The 21,653-nt window shown below is 46.7% G+C and overlaps 2 protein-coding genes across 3 annotated transcripts; both read left to right on the forward strand.

Moving 5' to 3' along the window:
- The first annotated feature begins 291 nt into the window (after positions 1–291).
- On the forward strand, positions 292–17,341 carry dgcr2 (DiGeorge syndrome critical region gene 2). Of its 2 annotated transcripts, XM_053885017.1 has the most exons (11): positions 292–664; positions 7,836–7,868; positions 9,853–9,975; positions 10,983–11,069; positions 11,212–11,422; positions 11,532–11,608; positions 11,684–11,866; positions 11,939–12,142; positions 12,415–12,567; positions 13,785–14,021; positions 14,091–17,341. In XM_053885017.1, the coding sequence occupies exons 1-11, from the start codon at positions 583–585 to the stop codon at positions 14,288–14,290; spliced, it is 1,590 nt and encodes a 529-aa protein (XP_053740992.1). In that variant the 5' UTR covers positions 292–582; the 3' UTR covers positions 14,291–17,341. The 2 variants fall into 2 exon arrangements, with proteins under 2 accessions (XP_053740992.1, XP_053741002.1); XM_053885027.1 differs by lacking the exon at positions 7,836–7,868 and having other exon boundaries at positions 294–664; positions 14,091–17,337.
- Positions 17,342–17,382: 41 nt separating this feature from the next.
- Positions 17,383–21,653, forward strand: car15 (carbonic anhydrase 15). Its single transcript, XM_053885039.1, has 8 exons — positions 17,383–17,602; positions 17,671–17,700; positions 18,002–18,178; positions 18,242–18,387; positions 18,484–18,576; positions 20,042–20,108; positions 20,179–20,339; positions 20,403–21,653. The coding sequence occupies exons 1-8, from the start codon at positions 17,551–17,553 to the stop codon at positions 20,622–20,624; spliced, it is 948 nt and encodes a 315-aa protein (XP_053741014.1). The 5' UTR covers positions 17,383–17,550; the 3' UTR covers positions 20,625–21,653.

The following is a 21,653-nucleotide window of genomic DNA, read 5'->3' on the forward strand; positions in this document are numbered from 1 at the left end:
ATAATGCATTGTTGATCACAACCATAGTGTTTGAAAGGTCTGTATCCAATTATAGCACTTTTTTAAATGTGGGTTTATCATGTTGGGCAGTTTGGCAGACCGATGACTTACCGCTCGTGAGTGAGCCGCACTAGGCCAGCTGTCTAAGTGAGCGTTACTGTCTCTGGTCAGGTCCAGATCCGAGTCCTCTTTAATCTGAAAAGGTCACCCGAGCTCTCCTCTCGCTGGCCACCGTGTTTCCTTCCCACCGAGGCTCATCCGCCTGGCTCCTCCTCCTCCTCCGGCCTCCAGCTGATGCGCTGCGTGCTTGGGATTGTTGTGATGGGAGGACGCCGCCATCTTGAATCACCGCCACTTCACAAGTCAGTTAGCCGCTAGCCGCTCGCCTGTTTCCACCGGAGTCCAACGCTTGTGACCATGGTCGTTTCGTCTTACAGTTTGTCGCTTGCTTCCCGTTAAAGAATGCAACATGGGTAAAAGGCGTTCCAAGTGCAACGCTGTCGTTTAGAGGAGGCGACGTTGTTCCAGGCCCTCTGCATGAGAATATTTCTGGATAAAGGAGTTATTATGAATGGAGGATAAATGTTGCCGAAGGCGGACAGCAGCAGTTTCGTCCTCTTCTCCCTTCTCTTCGTGGTCACAGTAACGGACCCGCCACGGACAGGTAAATGAAACGGAGTTGCTAAATGTTCTTTATTGAAGTCTCGCACTTCGTCTTTACGGGGTAAACAGAAACGAAGCGAGCCGTCGAGGCCTTCGTAGACCGCGGGCTCGAGTTGATTCTTGAGCGGACGCTGTGCGCTCGCCAGGCGGCTTTGTGTTCCCTCTCTGCGGGAACCAGGACGTGTATTGATATATTAAACGGTTCAAACTTATTTGTGGAACTTCTTGTGGTCTAGTATCAAACTTGAATGGGTAGGTGCTGATCCCCGCCTACATTTCCGTAAAAATACGTGGCCCATAAGATTTCATAATAACAGTAGCTCGGTAGAGAAAACGGCGAAGCGCAAGACGCTTTGACTTTGTTGAAGTTGTTTTTGTGCGAAAAAAAAACGTGAAGGAAAATGAGATTTCAATCAACTGTCGAAGCAGACATTGGTAATAGTGTGCTGGTCGTCATTTGCGACATGTCGATTAATGGCAGGATATTGTTTGGGCCACATTCATTTGGTTAAGTGTCGGTGATAGTTGCTCCTGCTCTAAAACCCTGCCTCCCTCTGAGTCATTCTTCAGCCACACGGCTGCCTTTATAACACAAGATTAATGTTGGACTAATGCACTTCGACTAGTCATTTGATTTTAAATGGTATCTATCGACTTGGGTGATGTTTTGTATCGGCTGCAATTAACCTGATTCACTGTTGTATCTGACTTTAATCTTCCCATAGCTTGTTGCAAAACCTCGTCAGCTGTATCCAGAAGCCTCGAAAATCCATTAGGGGAAACCAGAAATCCACTTAATGCTTTGCAACTTCTGAACAGAAACACAACACACCCAAACGCTACCCCCGAACAGAGAATCTGCTGGGCATTTTTGCAGCATTGATAGGTTTCTTTCATCAAATGCTCATTTTTCCTTAATGCTGGGAAGACTAACATATCTTGTGATTTCCTTAAACTCCATCATGTGATCTGCTCCTCCAAGATTAGTGTTGCAACAAGTAGTTTTACTTGTTTTATTGCCAGACTCATGATTATTTGCTGAGGCCAAAAGATGTATTTACTGCCAGGGAATCATTGCTAACTGCACTGCATGCTTGTGCATCATGGAGTGAATAAATACCGTTTCACTGTCTGTAAAGACGATGGACCCCCTATAGAACACACAAAACGCTTATTCTCCCTGCCACTCCAGTGTGATTGTTTTTGGGAGGGTACCTTCTGTATGGCACCTGACAGCTGCTGTCATACAGCAGCCTCGCTGCATTTTTAAACGTCATATAAACTCCACACTTGGAAGTCAAAATCCAGCCCCAAATCCCTGTCAGTCATGATGTGCTGACACACATTGTCCTGTCCACATGCTATTTTTTTTTTTTTGAGGTGAAACACTGAATCTGTCTCCAAAATCATTACAGTTTTGGCTTTTAATACTGGGTAAAATGCTGAGACTTGGCTCCTTTCTCTGTCTCTCACGCATCTGTGTCTGCCTGTGATGACAGATACATACTTGTAGCTTTTACATGCGCACACACAACAGGTGCTAATTAATATCATAACTATTTGAAATGCTGAACTAAGTACACATTAAATCTCTGTTCTGATGCAAAGAAAACATGTCTCAGTCATGGCTCGGTCAGACAAGGCAGTGGACGGTTCACAGTTGCGCTTCAGACATTGCGAAGCCCACTGTGACGTGACAGTGGGCTTGAATGTGCAATGATTCGTTCTTATCCCATCATGTCAAACTTGCATTTTATTTTGCAGTTGAAAAATGTTACAACTGCTCTCACATCACAGACGAAAACAGTATTCATGAAAGTTAAATTACTTGTATTTATTATGGGAATATTATCATTTACAAAGTTAACAAATCAGATGTTATTTAACTCTCTGTGGGTCCATGCCAGCTCTGAATCATTTACCGTCTCTGCTCAGGTTTTTTTTTTATACTCAGTGTTGCGAAGTTATGTTCCCAACATCTCAAACGCCTGTTGCATATTCTTCTTGGCAGTATGCAGTATATTGCCACCCCTAGTCTTTACATTTCATCTGATCTGGAAAACTGCCTTTTCTAAATAAAAAAATAAAAAACACTCATTTGTTCCTTCTGCTGGGGCTTTACAGGAAAAACACCACAAAAATAGGGGTGGACTAAAAAAAGGTTGTACTAAATACACAATGCCCTTGCAAGAATGTTAGTTCAGTGCCGAGCTGGAAGGTTTTTGCCTTGTTCTGCATGTTTCTAAGTGTTGCTTAAATCATTTTTGTGTACCGTTCCTACCATATAACACTTTTTATTTCTCTTTTATTAGCCTCTTCTCACAAATGCTTAAAGGTTAGGGTTTTTTACATCAAAGAAGCATCGCTGCCTCACCACTGAGCTTAAGCGTCGAACAGCCAAAGGTTTTTACATGCCAGGGTGCAATAAAGTATCCGCACATTTATTCTGGCAACTTTGATATCACTTCATATCGAATGAATATGAAAGTTGGATTCCTGTCTCTGCATTGCAGACACACCCACAAGGCTGGTTCTTGACCATAAGTAGATGCGCCCACTCTATATACATGAATAAAAACGTGTGTTTTGGTTCCATATCTTCACAAAGTTCATTCAAAAGGTCAAAATGCTGCCAAATGCACCATCTGTAGATAGATTATGTTGTGAAGTTGGGCCCAACATATGATTGGTCTTCCTGGGCTTTGATGATAAAATTTGTTTGTACTGTGGTCTGAATGACTGTTTAATTCCCTGACTCCCAAGCTCACAGGTTTTGGACTGCTGGGAAGAAACGCATCATTTGTAGGTCACTTGCAAAGCCTGGATTAGACCTGACTACTTCAATCCTTCGCTGAAATGAAGATGGAGTTGGACGTGGCTAAACAACGGCGATAGCAGCACAAACCGTTGAAGTAGTGGCTTACTGGTGTGAAATAACCAATCCGCCTGCTTCATGTGCAAACCCAATGGGAGACATTCTTTAGTTCTCTGTTGGTGTTTTCTTCCTGGTGATGTAAGCCTTTGCCAAAGCCATCTTAAGTCAAGGTTTTATGTGTTCACTCATTTGTAAAGTGGATTTTCCGATTGAAGTGTTGGAATTAAGTTTTTTGTTCTCATACTGTGCTGTTTCGGCCATTAGTTTGGAGAACAAGATGACTTGGGCATAAATTCTTCATACATACCCTACTGTCAGTTTCAAGTTGTCAACTTCAGTAGCAGGTTTGGACTGTGGTGATTTCATTCCCGATTGACAATAAGTCTCTGACAATTAATGTCCAAACATATCAAAGATTTATTTTTAAGTTGCATTCTCTATTATTGATCTTACATGGTTCACAAGAATATAGTGAGCTGGCTGCCTCTTAACCATGATGCTTATAGACCGTGAACTTTCTGCTCCATTTTTATTGTAGTTGTCCAGTTGCTGTAGAAAAAGGTCATGAAGTCATACTGCTTCTTGTAAGAAGAGCATGAACAACGCTGTCCATAGCTGTGCAGTACAACAAGGTGGTTTTATGTGTGCTGATAGGCTGTGCTGTCTGCTTGAAAACGAATTCCATGTTTTGTCATTAATTCTGAAGCAAGCTGTAGCCAAGCGATTATTGTGAAAATGTGCAGTAGAGTTCAATGATCAGTAAAAGACGCGATGGGAGGCAACCTGCTGTCATGTATTGTCTTGTGCATTGTTGCGAGTGAAAAATGCTGACGCCATGAAACACCCATCATCCCGTCATCATCAGCATAGAGACGTAACTGTAACAACATGCTCTTTTTGCTCTTTTTGGCCATTTTGTGTCAAGCCTCAATTTAGTCATGTATTGTAAGACTATTTGGAGCATTAACCTACTGATTTTTTTGAAGTGGTCCAAAAGCTCTCCGCCACCTTGTAATGTCTGTATAACATGTTTGAGTTAGTGAAGAAACCAATTTGATCATTTGGTTTCCTCAACGTTTTCATCATGGTCAACTTCCCTGTATTTTATTTTTATTTCTTTATCTACCAAATACAATGTCTTACATTGCTCCAGCACATTTAAGACACTCCACAAACGTCATTGTTAGGATATATCATTTAAGTCCCAAGAATTTTTTGTTCTGTCACGTAGTAGAATTTTGAAATGTAACAACAAAGTTAGCTGTTCTGCAATTCCGTAATGGCAGCCCTTCAGGAGCGTCACATCTGTCATGGTGACTTTAACACCCGTCTGTTTATAATGTGTTATGAACACAAATGTTGTGTTTGTGTCAATTGAAGTGGTCAGCACAGATGAAACAACACTTCCTGTTTTGGCTAGTGCTGCTATAGTGATAGACGGGGGTTGGTCCAGAAAAAACATTCCAGCCCAGGAGAGTACTAAATGGAGGTTAGCCAGTTGTAGATTCCCATGTGTCAGGAATGCGTCAATTCTTGGTAGATAACGGTGAAATTATCTCTTTTTTTAAGATAGACTCTCACGTGATTAAATGTACTGCGGCAAAGTGAAAACATCAAAACAAGCTGATAACACACAGTACATCATGCAGGTGGACTTGAATGTGAGAGTGTTCTGCGTGTTTTTCATGGAAAAATCCTGAAAGAAACATCATACTAACTGAAGTCTGTTTTGCTCGCAGACCTCAAGTCGCTCTTTCTGCCTTGACTTATAAAGAGACAGACCACTACTGATTGGACATAGATTTATTTCTCTTTTTATTGTCATCATTCTGTCAGAACTTTGCCCTCTGATTCGTTGTTTCTCCATTGCATCTTTATTGGCTGCGTTCCGATTGGTGGGGGGCATTTGCGCCGCCACTGTTTAAAGATAATGCACCCGTAAACCCTGGCTACGCCTAGAAATTCTGTCCATAAAAGTGATGAACAGAACCGGTGACAAAGGGCAGCCCTGGCGGAGACCAACATGCACCGGGAACAGGTCTGATTTCCTGCCGGCAATGCGAACCATGCTCCTGCTCCGGTCATACAAGGAGCGGACAGCCCCTAGCAGAGGGTCCCGCACCCCATATTCCCGGCGCACCCCCCACAGGACATCGCGAGGGACACGGTCGAACGCCTTCTCCAAATCCACAAAGCACATGTGGACTGGTTGGGCGAACTCCCATGAACCCTCGAGCACCCGGTGGAGGGTATAGAGCTGGTCCAGTGTTCCACGACCGGGACGAAAACCACACTGTTCCTCCTGGATCTGAGGTTCGACTATTGGCCGAAGTCTCCTCTCTAGTACCCTGGAATAGACCTTTCCAGGGAGGCTGAGGAGTGTGATCCCCCTATAGTTGGAACACACCCTCCGGTCCCCTTTCTTAAACAGGGGGACCACCACCCCGGTCTGCCAATCCAGAGGCACTGTCCTCGACTGCCACGCGATGTTGCAGAGACGTGTCAGCCACGACAGCCCTACAACATCCAGGGATTTCAGATACTCCGGACGGATCTCATCCACTCCCGGGGCCCTACCACCGAGGAGCTTACGAACAACCTCGGTGACTTCGGCCCGGGTGATGAGAGAGCCATCCGAGTCCTCAGTCCCCGCTTCCTGAGTGGAAGACGTGACGACGGGATTGAGGAGACCCTCGAAGTATTCTTTCCACCGCCCGACAACATCACCAGTCGAGGTCAGCAGTCTCCCACCCTCGCTGTAAACAGCACTGGTGAGGCACTGCTTCCCCCTTCTGAGGCGACGGACGGTTTGCCAGAACTTCTTCGAGGCCGACCAATAGTCCTCCTCCATGGCCTCTCCGAACTCCTCCCAGACCCGAGTTTTTGCCTCCAAGACTGCACGGGAAGCGGCACGCCTGGCCTGCCGGTACACGTCAGCTGCCTCAGGAGTCCCACAGGCCATCAAGACCCGATAGGACTCCTTCTTCAGCCTGACGGCATCCCTTACTTTCGGTGTCCACCACCGGGTTCGGGGATTGCCGCCGCGACAGGCACCGGAGACCTTGCGACCACAACTGCGTGCAGCCGCACTGACAATGGAGGAGGAGAACATGGACCACTCAGACTCCATGTCGGAGGGGATCCGGTTCGGGAACCACAGAATTTCATCTCTGCTATTTGCGGACGATGTTGTTCTGCTGGCCTCATCGGACCGGGACCTTCAGCATGCGCTGGGTCGGTTTGCAGCCGAGTGTGAAGCGGCCGGGATGAGGATCAGCACCTCCAAGTCTGAGGCCATGGTCCTCGACCGGAACACGGTGGTTTGCTCTCTCCAGGTTGGTGGAGAGTTCTTGCCTCAAGTGGCGGAGTTTAAGTATCTCGGGGTCTTGTTCTCGAGTGAGGGAAAAAGGGAGCGTGAGATTGATAGACGGGTTGGTGCAGCGGCGGCAGTGATGCGGTCGCTGTATCGGACCGTCGTGGTGAAGAGAGAGCTGAGTCACAAGACGAGGCTCTCGATTTACCGATCGATCTACGTTCCCACCCTCACCTATGGTCACGAGCTTTGGGTAGTGACCGAAAGGATGAGATCGCGGATACAAGCGGCTGAGATGAGTTTCCTCCGCAGGGTGGCTGGGCGCACCCTTAGAGATAGGGTGAGGAGTTCGGTCATCCGGGAGGAGCTCGGGGTGGAGCCGCTGCTCCTCCACATCGAGAGGAACCAGCTGAGGTGGCTCGGGCATCTGATCCGGATGCCCCCTGGACGCCTCCCTGGGGAGGTGTTCCGGGCATGTCCTACCGGGAGGAGACCCCGGGGAAGACCCAGGACTCGCTGGAGAGATTATGTCTCCGGTCTGGCCTGGGAACGCCTCGGGATCCCCCGGGAGGAGCTGGAGGAGGTTTGTGCGGACCGGGAAGTTTGGGCTTCCTTGCTCCGAATGCTGCCTCCGCGACCCGACCCCGGATAAGCGGCAGAAGAAGGTGAAGGTGCACCCGTAAACCCTGAGATATATTTATGAAATGATCTCCTCACGTTTTGAAAATTTAACGTCATGCTCAATAAGTGTCTTTATCCTGAAGTTAAAGTAAAACACGGTTATAAAAACAATGTATTTACTTTCTTGTTTTTTTTGTCTTTGCGGTGATTGCAGCAGTACTCTTACTTTCAGTTTTTCTGTTACCCCAGTTAATTGTAGCCTCTTGGCATTCTCTGTAAAGGGCAATATTCATTACTCTGCACCCAAGCATTGGGGCTCAAACACAGGTCACTCACGTCGTCACGTGTTTCTGTTTGTTCCAGGTTCATGGCTAGTTCTGGCAAGAACATTGTCAGGTAAGCAAGTAGTGTGTCTCATAGGTTAGAGTAGTCATATGCAGTAATTTTAAAATCAAAGCTAACCTAACAAACATGGCTGGCGATGAATAAAGCCCTGTATTTGTCGTCCGTGGCTGAATGCACCACATGAGAAATGGCCACAGGCAGCTCTTCTGCTCTGGCACCTTGAATGGTAATCTCACATGGCGTGGAGACCCACTTAGCACAAAACCTGTTTATGGGACAAAACATGGCGCGCATGGAATCAGAATTTTGCAGTTAGTTTTCTTTTGTTGCGTAACGCGTTTTAAAGTCTTCCATAAAGTCAGTCCATGTTTGTGTTTGTTGCCATTGTTTACAGAGGCTTTAATGCAAGTGAAACGGAGTTAGCTTAATCTTTGTTGACTCTTTGTCCCCATCAACCTGCATAATTGTCTGGATTTATCAAAGTTCTATCTTGATGGCAGCAGCGTGTAGCAACACACTCTTCTGTCTAACCCAGTGACTCTGTGTTGTTATAGTTTATATATTATTAGATGGATGATACATTAACTAGGGATCTAATGATTCAACTGGTACATTGATGTATTTATTAACATTCCAGTGATCCTACTCCATCGATCTGTTCTCAGCAGGTTGGCCTTCTGAATGGCATATTTCGTTCTAACATTGTTTTAGAATGTCATGAATCAGTCATTTTTTTTATTTTATTTGCTATGTGTTTCCTCCCGGTAGGGTTCATTTAAACATATTTCACTGCTTTTTTTAATAATCATGAAGATTCAGGAGTACTCAAAAGTCAGTCCTGCAATTTGAGTACTTTCTGATACAAGTAATAAATTATACCATAACAATCATTTTAGAATATGATTTTTTTTCTTCACGTTCCCTGAACCAACATGAACCCAATGCCACAGATTTCACTTTAAACATTTCTAGTTTGACCTAGGTAATCTATGCATATGCTCATATGTAAAAACCCCTGTACTGCCCACTGGTTTTCGTGTACCGTTGTTGAACCATAATGTAACCTTGGGTTTGCATGGGTTAACACAGGCCATTAAATAAAATCTCTAACTACTATGTCATTATCGAGTGTTTTAAACTAGGATCATCAGACTGTCCAAGACTGTCCGGCTGCAACATGGGGCAGACACACAGCTGTACCTCATGAAATCAACAGTGTGAACTATTGAATTACCTTCACCTTCACCTTCTTCTGCCGCTTATCCGGGGTCGGGTCGCGGAGGCAGCATTCGGAGCAAGGAAGCCCAAACTTCCCGGTCCGCACAAACCTCCTCCAGCTCCTCCCGGGGGATCCCGAGGCGTTCCCAGGCCAGACCGGAGACATAATCTCTCCAGCGAGTCCTGGGTCTTCCCCGGGGTCTCCTCCCGGTAGGACATGCCCGGAACACCTCCCCAGGGAGGCGTCCAGGGGGCATCCGGATCAGATGCCCGAGCCACCTCAGCTGGTTCCTCTCGATGTGGAGGAGCAGCGGCTCCACCCCGAGCTCCTCCCGAATGAATTACTTGTATTTAAAAGTGGAGCTAAAAATGAGAAAGGGAAAGAGTGAAATGAGAGCCTTGTACCACCCTCATTTGCCTAAGAGTTGGCAGCCCTGTAAAAACCTATGATGCTCTGAATCCGCACATGGTGATTTGCAATATGTTGAGGAAACACAGTTGCAGATATTGGGTGCTGTCATGAGCGAGTGTTTGCAAGTATTTCCATCATTTGACATGAATAAATGCTCCACTTCTTTTTGATTATTTATATTGAACATTTCTCTTGAAAATACAAAAAAAAGAAATAGAGGCTGAATCGATGTTTGCGTCTGTTTCAGTTTTTGTTTTTCAATGTTGAAATGAATGAATAAATCGTGTTGGCCTTTACGTCCAGGTTTGGTCGTGAAGACTATTTACTGAGTTGGCTCTAAAAACAGTCTTGTCTGTGGCAGGTATGACGAAATGAACCCACTTGTTTTGTCTCTTGTGTTTCCAGAGCAGCGCTGCAGCCCCGGGCAGTTCGCCTGCCGCAGTGGGAAAATGCAGTGTATCCCAATGTCCTGGCAGTGTGATGGCTGGACAGCCTGTGACGACAAGAGTGACGAAATGGACTGTCCCCGTAAGTACATGAAGCCTCTCACACATCAACCCACGAAATGCAATGAGAGTAGCGAGAGTTTGACCTTGTTATGGTCAATGTCCGACTGTTAAAGACAACAAATCGCCAAACGCTTCCAATCCAGCTCATTTCCTCCCACCAAAGAGCTCAGACATGGGTTTCAGATTAAGCTGAGGTTAAAAAAAAGATCCCTCTAATCCGCAAGTGTCGACTGCATCAGATGGCTGAGGGAAGGTTAGTGGTGTCAGTTCTTTCTCTGTGATTTGTTGACAGTTTGTTGATCTCTACAAACCAGCATAAAGGTTTCAGTGCTAAGCCTTTGCCAGAAATCCTATTGTTTCCCCTGCTTTAATCTAGAGAGACTTTATCCCCAGATCTGTGGCCTCACAAGGGGAATTATTGAAAGGATTGAGTGCAGCATGTGACCTCCATACAGTCGGTACGAATGCTTGCTGGCTAGCATTTGAGCGGAGGCAGTGAAGCAGTCAGCTGTGTTTATTGCCTACGAACACATGTACTGTATTTTGTATGTAATTGGAAGCGAATCTGGGGATTACTGTCTATGGAACCAACTCAAGTAGAAAATGAGGTTTTCATGCTCCTTTTAATTCCCTCCAAGGTCTCAGTTTCTTTGAGAAATTTGTGGAAAATCCCTTTAATGGCAGCTGGTGATTTCCACTGCTCTGTAGATCACTTGCAGCATTCAGTGCTTGCGGAAATGAAATTATTTTGAAGATTGATCAGTTCAGTTTTCTCTATTTTATATAGCTGTGGACTGTGCATTAATGTACGAGTGTGTGGTGTGTAGTAGTGCAAAAACAGATTGCCGTTTCATCATGTAGTGGACAGATTAACTGTTTCAGGAAACAAGTGGAATTAAATTAATGTAGTGTACTTAATGTAAAACAGCTGTACCAAAGTTTGATGATGCACGCACCTCAATTTAGATTGCATGAGCAGTTTTGTTATTCATACTGTCAACCTGTCGTGCAACTTTTGTGTTCCAGCTATCAAGGAGGAACGGTTCCGTTTTGGCAACGGTTACGACCAAGTGGAAGACGTTATGGGTGTGGCTCAGCCGGTCCGCTTCAACAGTAAGTTGTGTCTTTTCTTCTGGCTGCTGGTCTACATCTAGAGCTCATGATATATGAACACGTTTTCAAAATGGGACACCGATAACCTTGTCAAATGTACTATTGCCAATGTCAGCACAATAATTTCAATAATGATTTGCAGAAAAATGCCCAAGTGGGTGGCATCATTACGAAAAGACGGCAAGCTGCTACAAGGTCTACTTGAGGAACGAGAACTACTGGCAGGCGGTTGACACGTGCCAGAAGGTCAACGGGTCATTGGCCACATTCGTCACCAACGAAGAGCTACAGTTCATCCTGAAGATTGAGGTGGACTTCGATGAAAATGTTTGTGAGCGCAGAGATCAGTGCAAGTGAGTATGAGATATGTTTGTCATAGGCCCAGTTTTTAACTCGAAATATAATAGTACGAAAGCCAGAAAGAAAACGGTGCTAAAATGGAATTTTCATATTGTTTGAAAGGTTCTGGGTGGGCTACCAGTACGTGATCACCAATCAGAACCATTCCCTGGCAGGTCGCTGGGAAGTGGCCTACAAAGGTACCGCACATTTTTTTCAATGCCAGGCATCCGCTTCAGTAAATGCCCCACGCTTAGTCTTTCTTTTGTCTTCAGGGTCCATGCAGGTGTTTCTCCCTCCTGAGGGTCTGACAAATTTCGGTGAAGCATCTCCCACTCAGGACAACGTCTTCTGTGCGCAGCTGCAGCGCTTCCAGTTCAAAAGCATCAATGAGCGAGGCCTCCACAGCTGGCACGCGGAGAACTGCTACAAAAAGTTTCCTTTTCTCTGCAAGAGGAGTAAGTAGTATCCCAAAGGCTTGGGTGCTAGGTGAAGACCCTCTCCATGACCTTTCATCACTTAAATTTCAGGGCAAACATGTGTGGATATAAAGGACAACGTGGTGAACGAGGGCTACTATTTTACCCCAAAAGGGGACGACCCGTGCCTGAGCTGCACATGTCATGACGGTGAGCCGGAGATGTGTGTGGCAGCTCTCTGTGAGCGACCGCAGGGCTGCCAGCATTTCAGGAAGGATCCCAAAGAGTGCTGTAAATTCACCTGCCTTGATCCAGGTAGGCGCGCCAGACTTCCATCTTTGTAATATGATTTCACAAATTGGCTGATGCAGCATATAATGGTCCAAGACATTCCAACAGATAAGGCAATTGTTGACGTCTGAGCGATGTTGTCGCCCTCTGGTGGACGGTAGTCACCTAACTGTTGACAGAAGGAGTTTATTCAGTATGAGTGCATGTTTGACGATTTTTTAAAGCATTTTTTGGTGATTTATTTTTTTTCCAAATGTGGAGACCATGTGGGACTTAAGTTGATATTCTGTCCTCAGATGGAAACAGCCTGTTCGACTCGATGGCCAGCGGGATGCGACTGATTGTCAGCTGCATCTCCTCCTTCCTCATCCTCTCGCTCCTCCTCTTCATGGTGCACCGCCTTCGCCAACGCAGGCGCGAACGCATCGAGACGCTTATTGGTGGAAACTGTGAGTGTGAGAGCCACTCGTGTTTTCCAAAGCTCTACAATGAAATCTTTTTCACATGAGCCAGACTCTATAGATTTATTGCCTCTTCTCTGGAGGCAAAAAAATATGGACTATACTACTATCAATACTACGCACTGCTTTCAATACAGAAAGCAGTGCGTAGTATTGAAGTTCTCTCATGATGTGAATTTTAGGAGCGAATAATTCCTCTCTGTGTGTTTCTGCAATGCAGGTACAGGAACACAAGAGGATTAAATGAAATGCAGATGCACAAGTTTAAGGAGTCAATCATACATCTATGTTATCAATAACCAAAATAAGGCTCAAAATAACAGCTCTAACTTAAATCACAGTGATCAAACCACAGAGTGAGAGGTTCAAATCAAACAAATGAAAACAAACAACAGTGCCTAACTCCATAGTGTGCTAGCATGAATTCCCTTCAGCAGCTGACTACATGCTACGAACTGGCAGCTAACTATCGAAACGTCTTTTAAAGAGGTAAACTCCCCAAGCCAAAGCGACTGACATGTCATTACAGAAGTGATGAACAAACAAAATTACTAGCAGAAGTGTACACACGTCACAAACAACATAGCTCACTGCTTTTAGACGCACACACACACTTCAGAATCACTCCGTTGTCTCCAAAGGATTCGCTCATTCAAGATGCATTCAAGGACCATGCCAGTGTGGGAATTCACAAGTGCAACAATTAAAAACAATCTAAAAGGAACAGTGCGGTGTTAATGTCTAAGAGTGAGAGGTGCTAACAGAGACTGTTCTGTCAAACTGTAGGAGGCAGAGAACTTTTTAAATGCATCATAATGGGAACAAATGCTGGGTGTTAGGTCTTTCAAAGTCCGTGAATAAGTCTAATGTGATCATGAAAACGACGTGGTAGTCTTTTGCTCCAGTCTGCCCCCTGTGGTTGGTCTCCTGTGACCACTGCATAAACGGGGTTCAGCATCACTTGCGGACCACTTTGTGATCTGATAAACCACTGACTGACTCTGGCAAATGGCTCCCTCCTGTTTTTTGCCTAAAAAGTAGAGTATTTCAGAAATGAAAGTAACGTTTGTTTATTTTAGTCAGAGAGACAGACATGTTTGAGGCATGACAGGAATTGAGATGATGCAAGTTGGATCTCAAAGAAATGAAAACAGAGAGACATGGTGAAGAGGCATGTTTTAACGCTGAGCTCTTGGTCTCCTCAGTGCATCACTTCAACTTGGGGAGGCGAGTCCCTGGGTTCGACTACGGTCCTGACGTCTTCGGCACCGGCCTCACTCCTCTGCACCTGTCGGACGATGGAGAAGGAGGAGCGTTTCACTTCCAGGAGCCTCCTCCGCCATATGCTGCCTACAAATACCCTGACATGCAGCACCCAGATGACCCCCCTCCTCCGTACGAGGCCTCCATAAACCCTGACAGCCTCCTCTACGTGGACCTCAGTCAGTTCAGCTCATCTCTGAGTCGGCGTGTCGTGTGATCCCCACTCACCTCACTGTGTCTCCCTGCAGGACACGGGGTCCCAATGGTGCCGAGCCACATGGTGGACGGACTCCAGTCGGACGTGTCCAACACCTCCGCAGCGGCGCCGCCCCCTCAGGAGCGAGAGGACTCCATTGATAGCAGCACCCTCCTGGTGGGCCCCGACACGCCCAGCGAGGAGAACGTGCCCTCCTCTGTGCCTGTGGACTCCCTCAGTACAGTGGTGTAGGACCATCCCCCGCTGCTGCCTGAAGTTTCTGACGAAACACTGCAGACTGTTCAGGAGCGTATGGTGGAGAGCCACACTTTACATGGACCACATGCTCTCAGTCGTGCTGTGTTGATATGTTCAAGTCCAAAAAACGAAGCAGAGAGGACTGACTGGACACAGGCGACCTGTACATACACCCTCAGGCCAGACTGGAGTGGTCACGTAGTGAGCTGCGTGTTCCTTTGGAGCTCTTTACTTGTCAGTCAGAAGATTTTGACGTGCGCCCACGCTGCCCGCCCCAACACTGAACCTGACTTGTTGCTACGCCTGGGCCACGTTTCTCAGCAGGCCAAAGTGGGACATTCAGCAGAAGGGACGGCTGGTACACTCATAACTAGCATGCTAACATTAGCGGTGCCGGTGTGCAACAGCCGCGACTGCCTCAACTTCACATCAGTACTGTGGCTCTGTGACCTGGTAGTCACGAGAGCAGGTAGTTGAGTGAGAGTGGCCTAAGGCGGTTGAGTGTTGATGATGCTGCTGCTGCTGAACAGATGTGTGACGCCAAGTCAACCCCAACATTTCACCTGGAAACTCTGGAGAAAGTAGGAACTAGATTAAGGACTGGTCATCTTCAGGTTTCAGGCACAGTAGTTTGGAACTGCACCGGGAACCAAGGTTCTAAATCTTGAGTGGGAATTGTCATGTCGCTGATATTGTCACTGAAACAAGGATTGATGTTGAAGTCATTTGGTGGGCTTTCCTGTCGTGGACTCCGTGGTTTGCTCATTTAGCTGGGCTCTTTTGTTTTTGTTTTTTTTTTGTTACTCATTTGAATCGCTTCTCAAAGCTAACTGCTAGCAACCAACACAAGTAGTCAGTACTGGTGTGCAGTCCTTCATGAGAATCTCAAGTGACGCCAACAACGTCAGGGAGTCCAGAGAGGCTGGCTGCTGGTGCTTAGCATCATCTCAACGTTTGATGCAGGCCCTCGCTGCCCCGCCTCACTCGATTGACGACGTCACAGTGTTGGTTGAGTAGAACCGGCCTGAACTTCCATACAGTGACTCGTGTGAGGAAAATGACGAGTAAGAACCGGCACTTTTGTGTGTTATGTTTTTATAATGGAGTGCAGGGACGTTGCACCAGATACGCGTCCTGCAGCTGAAGATCAGCCTGTGCACGGTTTAACCTCCTCTGCTCTGGGTCGCCTGGATGCAGCCCTCCCATCCCTGTTGTTGAGTTGAGGGAGTTGTGCTTTGCTCCCTGCGGTGACGGGAAACCTGGTGTCTGGACTCTTCATCCCGCTCGGGTCTTTGGGTGATCCCAAGGATGGCTTTTTCTACGACTTCAGCCGGTGTGACGGAAGTTCAGCGGCTCACCAGCATCTGGCCTCGTGTGTGTGCGTGTGTGCGCGCGCTTGGATGTACAGTGTGTAAAGAAAATATTTATCTCCTTCACGTCATGTTGAGTTCAAAATTGTCATGCTTTGACAATCCGCTTTGGATTACATTGGAAACGGTGAGTGGCCATTAGTTTCTTTGTTTTCTACCTGCATGGTGAGTTTGTTTTCTCTCGGCATGTTCCTCAGCTCCCGGCTTTGTTTTGGAATACTCTGTCTGAGGACGCTGCACAAGCATCCCCGTCAGCTTCATCCCCACTTCCTGTATTGACTCTGTACAGATGTTACCTGTGTTGAAACCCTCTTGGGAGGGGTGGGGCTCGTGTGTTTCCCAGCTCAATGTTCATCTAATCCAATGCCAAATAAATCGCACCATGGAGGTTGGCTGATGCATCACAGAATACTTGACATTTTACTGCGCAGGGACCGGCTTCATGGGAAATTCCTGTCAGAGCTGTGATTAAATGTCAGCGTGGATTAAGGTGGAACCACGGGAAAGTCCCCACGGCCGGAGTTTGTGGGATAAATCCGGAGCAGAGGTCTGAATAATGAGGCTGAGAGCCGGCACGGCGATAGTGATACTCCGCCGCGGAGCATTGTCGCTGGAGAATAGTGCCTTTGTGCTGTAGAGCCAAGTCGTGACAGAACCAGTGTCTATTTGGGGAGCGGAGGAAGAGGGACGCTGCTTCAAACCAGCTTCAAAATCCAGTTCAGGATTTTATTCAATCTCGTTTATTCTTTTTTTTTTTTTTTTTTTTTGTCATGCTTCTGATGCATCCGAAACAATACACATTAAAATTAATTAAATATAAATGAAAAGTGTGGAACAATCTACGCTTAGCAAATTTAGAAATAGCATTACACTCTAGGAAAAACAAAGCAAATGCAATAAAGTCAATAATGTAAGAACAGTCTACACGCTTGTCGTGTCAAACGTGACGCTGTGTCCGAAAGGTTAGCTTGGAGTCTAAGGACGCCACGATCTTCAGCGAATAACATTTCACCCTTATTGTGACCCAATAACATTGATCTGCTTTTACTTCACCTAGTAATTTGCTAACCTTTGTGTGATGAAAAACAGCAGTCAACTGACTCAGTCAGCGGGTGGCAGTAGTCTTCTGGAATCCACTCGCGCTGCCCACGCAGTAAGAACGAGGAAGAAAGGGGAAGAAAAGGAAAATGTCATCATCCGTTCTTTCTGCTATTATCAACTTCATATATTTTTCTAAGTCACTTTCCTCGCAGATGATGAAAGATGCTGACATTCGCTTAAGTCTCAGGGTTTTAACACCTTAAACACTTTTACACAAAAACATCCATTAAAAATAAATGAATACAAGTGCAAAGTTATCATGTGTTTTATTTGAATTGTGCAACTAAAACTGAACAGTTTGAAATCCTCAATGATTCATGATTATTCAAGGAAACTGTCACCATAATAAAGTCTTTGTCTTAACAAATAATAAACTAAAGTAAAAAGTGAAATTACGTCCAATGAAAATGAACCTTTAAAATTTATAACGTTGGAGTTCGATGGGAAGAGTTTGGTCGTGAACAAAGCGATGCACTTAAGGTCTTTAAGTCGTCCAGACCCGCATCTTTGCTCTCAGATCCAGTTCCTCCTGGCCTCAGAGAAGCGGTCCTGCACAGATGAATGGCTCTTGTTAGTAGTCTGTGGACATCACTGCTCCAGAAGAACAAGCAGGGGAGTGAGGGGGGGAGGGGGAGTAGGGGGCATCAATGAGCCTGTTGATCTGTTCAGGACGACCGGGCTGATCTTGACGCTTCACTGGTCGGACCAGCACAGCCCTATTTAAGCAGGTGATCCACTCCCATCTTCAGTCTACCTCAGTGACACCTTCCCAGCTCCGCTGCCATGATTCTGACCGCCGCTCTCCTGCTCCTTCACGTGACGCTCGCTCAACCAGGTGAGATTCCCAAACGCCTGCCGACCTCGTCTCTCGTGTTCCTAACGCCCAGCGCTTTCTGCTTGCAGAGGACTTCTGTTACGACGACCCTCAATGTGGTGAGTCGCCTTCACTTCCCTCGTGCGATGCTTCAACAGATGGTGCCAGTTCCCACCAGAGCTGAGGTCATGTCCTACTTGTGATGGGCAGTCATGGCGACAGCAGCGGACAGAGCTGGTTTGCTTCTGTCCTGTCGCATGTTCTGGTGGCAGCTACAGAGGGTCCTCCGTAGACTCTGCTGCTGACCTGTTCTGTCACAGTGGCTTCTTCAGGACACAAACCTCAGTATCTTCACAGATGTTTGGGAATCAGGAAGGAGAAAATAAAATAGCAACTGCATGTGACCTCTGACCTCCACAGACCCGTACGCATGGGGAGACACGTACCCATCCTGCCATCCAATACTTGAAAAACTTCACTCTCCCATCGACCTGAACGCAGACTTGTTGCGAGACACGTCGCTGGAGAGTTTACACCTGGAGGGATTCGACGCCACCCAACCTGGACCGTGGACTCTGGAGAACAATGGCCACTCAGGTACATCTAGTCTGAGCGAACCTGGTGAGGTGGGTCCAGTGACACGATGGTCTGTGCTCACAGTGGCGCTGCGGTTTGCTGGCGGTATGTCGGTGAGCGGCGGAGGTCTCCCCGGCGTTTACCACACCATCCAGATGCATTTCCACTGGGGAGGCCCAGCCACCAACGGCTCAGAGCACACGCTGGATGGACGCAGATACCCGATGGAGGTACAGTACGGTCAGTAGACGGCGCTGCCTTATCACTGCGGTCGGCACTGAGACTCTCGGTCACGCTGTCATGTGATGTGTCCGCTTGGTCCGCAGATGCACATTGTCAACATGAAGTCCATCCACCCCAACATGTCGGCCGCGCTGGACGATCCTACGGGACTCGCCGTTTTGGGGTTCTTCATTGATGTCAGTAGCTAATTCTTTTCATTGAAGAGTGTTAGCCTTTGATGTTGCGCGGTGTTCGGTTCACCATGTGATCCAGTTCACTTTGGTGCAGAGCAGTTTGAGAATGCTTGGTCACCATGAAAAACAAAATATAGCACTGTTGTTTCTGTTCTCTAACTGTTTGGGTTAGCAACACTTTCTCTTTATTTTTACATTAGAGTAGAGTAGACAGAATACATGTGTGTGAATCAGAGGGAGCCAAGTGGACAGGTGAAGTTACAGGAAGAACAGGAAGAAGGTGGGGGATTTGATGTACTGTCCAGGGCCATGGAGAGTGTGAGAAAAAGGTGAAGAAGCGGGTGCAGGCAGGATGGAATCATTGGAGAAAAGTGTCAGGTGTGATGTGTGACAAAAGGCTGTCGGCAAGGATGAAAGGGAAAGTGTCCAAAAGGGTGGTGACGCCAGCAATGTTGTATGGTTTGGAAACAGTGGCACTGAGGAAAAGACAGGAGGCAGAGCTGGAGGTAGCAGAGATGAAGATGCTGAGCTTCTCTCTGGGAGTGAGCAGGATGGATAGGATCAGGAAGCAGTAGATCAGAGGGACAGCACATGTGCTCAGGTGTTTAGGAGACAAAGTCAGAGAGGCTAGATGGAGATGGTTTGGACATGTACAGATGGAGAGGAGAGAGAGACAGTACATTGGTAGATGAAGATGTTGAGGTTGGAACTGCCAGGCAGAAGGTGGAGAGGAAGGCCAAAGAGGAGATTGATGGAGGTGGTGAAGGAGGACATGAGGTTTGTAGGTTTGAGAGAAGAGGAAGCAGAGGACAGGGAGAGATGGAGGAAGATGATCTGCTGTGGCCACCCCAGAAAGAAGAAGACATTAGAGTAAAGTAGAGAGCCTTTCATCTGTTGCATTGTCATTAAAGTCATAGACAATGCAACAGTATGTTTAAAGCAACCACATATTGCACAATTAAATTGACACAACATAAATATAAATAAAAAGTTCAACATAATAATACTAAAAATATCAGCAACAATAATATAATTCATGTAATAAAGAATGATATAAAAATGTAAGAGAAGAAAAAAAGTGCTGTGAATAAATAATGTTGAACAGAGCTGCTACTATTAGCAACTGGTCCTGTGGTAACTACTGGTAGTTACTAGCATAGCATGCTAGCTAACAAGGCATGAAGTTGCCTAATAGTCCAAAGCAGGTCCCAGAATAACCCTCCCAAACACCGCCTTGCTTCTTGGCGCTGAGAGTGACCACATGTTGGCGGGAGGAACCAGTGTGCACCAGAGAGCCGACCACAAACAGTAGTGCAATGCTTCAATGATCATATCAGATGTATGAGCTGTATTTGAACCAGGGTTTTTTGAAAAATAAAAATAATAAAGTATTACTCACGTATGTGATGTTGCCAACAAAGGACGCCTCTCCACAGTTTTGTCTGAATTGTATCTTTCCTGTTTTCAGGTTGTGTACGGAGAGAACGTCCATTTCGGCCACATCTCCCACAAACTCTCCTCTGTGGCGTACAAAGGTCGGCCCAAACACCTGCCTCAGTCCAGGTCCGGAGCCTGACTCGCTCTGGCTTGTGTGTCCTCTTCCAGGCCAAGTGACCACAGTCAAGCCCTTCCCCCTGCTGAGCATTCTGCCCAGACACAACATGAGCCAGTATTACAGGTACCACGGCAGCCTCACCACCCCGCCCTGCTCTCAGGTGGTGCTCTGGACCCTCTACGAAGTCCCCGTCTACATCTCCTGGACTCAAGTAAGGCTTCCCGGACGTCTGAGCCTCCGCTGGGTTTCACCAGCGCCGTGTTTCCCTCCGCAGCTGGCCCACTTCACCTCGCAGATGTTCTCCACCGAGGAGGACGCAGAGCAGGTGACTCCTCTGCAGAACAACTTCAGGTACGTCCACCCGACGTTCAGCCGCAGGGTCTCAGCCTCCAGACACGCCAAGGTGCTGGTGAGGGCGGCGAGCCCGCCCCCCGAGGCCGCGGGGGCTCTGGTCCACGTGACGCTCCTCATCGTCTCCACGGCGGGCCTGGTGTGATGCAGACAGACATGATGACAAATGGATGAATAAATAAATAAGTTTGCAGCTCACTGTTCGTCTGAGTTCTGTTTGTCTCTGTTCTCCACTCAGGAAATCAAATGTTCTATGTCATATGTGCTCTGCCCTCTAAGAGGCATTGCTATTGGTTACCTCCATTCCGCCTCGCGCATGAGAGCGATGTGATTGGCTCTCCACCCAGGAAGGCTCCACCTCTCCCCATCCGACTCCATGCTCACCTGTCTGCATCCTGAGAGTGGATCATCCTCATCGGATGCTTGGAATCATGGAGGCTTTGAACGCACGTGCTCGAGCGCGAAAACTTGAAATCTCTTATCGCACATTTCACTCGTACGAGTATAGAAGATAACGTGGAACTTTTAGAGAGTAAACTACTATAGCGAATCCTTTTACACTTTCCTCATATTGAACTTAGTAATTAGTTTTTAAAAAGTGATCAAAAGTGACTTTTAATGAATAATGCATTTCATTTTGCTGTATAAGCTAAAAAACTATGTGAATGAGAGGGAGCCAAGTGGACAGGCGAAGTTACAGGATGCAGAGATAAATATATATATAGATACTGAGGCTCAACTGTCCAGGGCCATGGAGAGTGTGAGAATGAGGTGAAGAAGCGGGTGCAGACAGGATGGAATCATTGGAGAAAAGTGTCAGGTGTGATGTGATGATGACAAAAGGCAAGGATGAAAGGGAAAGTGTCCAAAAGGGTGGTGAGGCCAGCAATGTTGTATGGTTTGGAAACAGTGGCACTGAGGAAAAAACAGGAGGCAGAGCTGGAGGTAGCAGAGATGAAGATGCTGAGCTTCTCTCTGGGAGTGAGCAGGATGGATAGGATCAGGAAGCAGTAGATCAGAGGGACAGCACATGTGCTCAGGTGTTTAGGAGACAAAGTCAGAGAGGCTAGATGGAGATGGTTTGGACATGTACAGAGGAGAGAGAGCCAGTACATTGGTAGATGAAGATGTTGAGGTTGGAACTGCCAGGCAGAAGGTGGAGAGGAAGGCCAAA

The sequence above is a fragment of the Synchiropus splendidus genome, chromosome 1 (genome assembly GCF_027744825.2).
Source record: "Synchiropus splendidus isolate RoL2022-P1 chromosome 1, RoL_Sspl_1.0, whole genome shotgun sequence".
Classification (NCBI taxonomy): Eukaryota; Metazoa; Chordata; class Actinopteri; order Syngnathiformes; family Callionymidae; genus Synchiropus; species Synchiropus splendidus.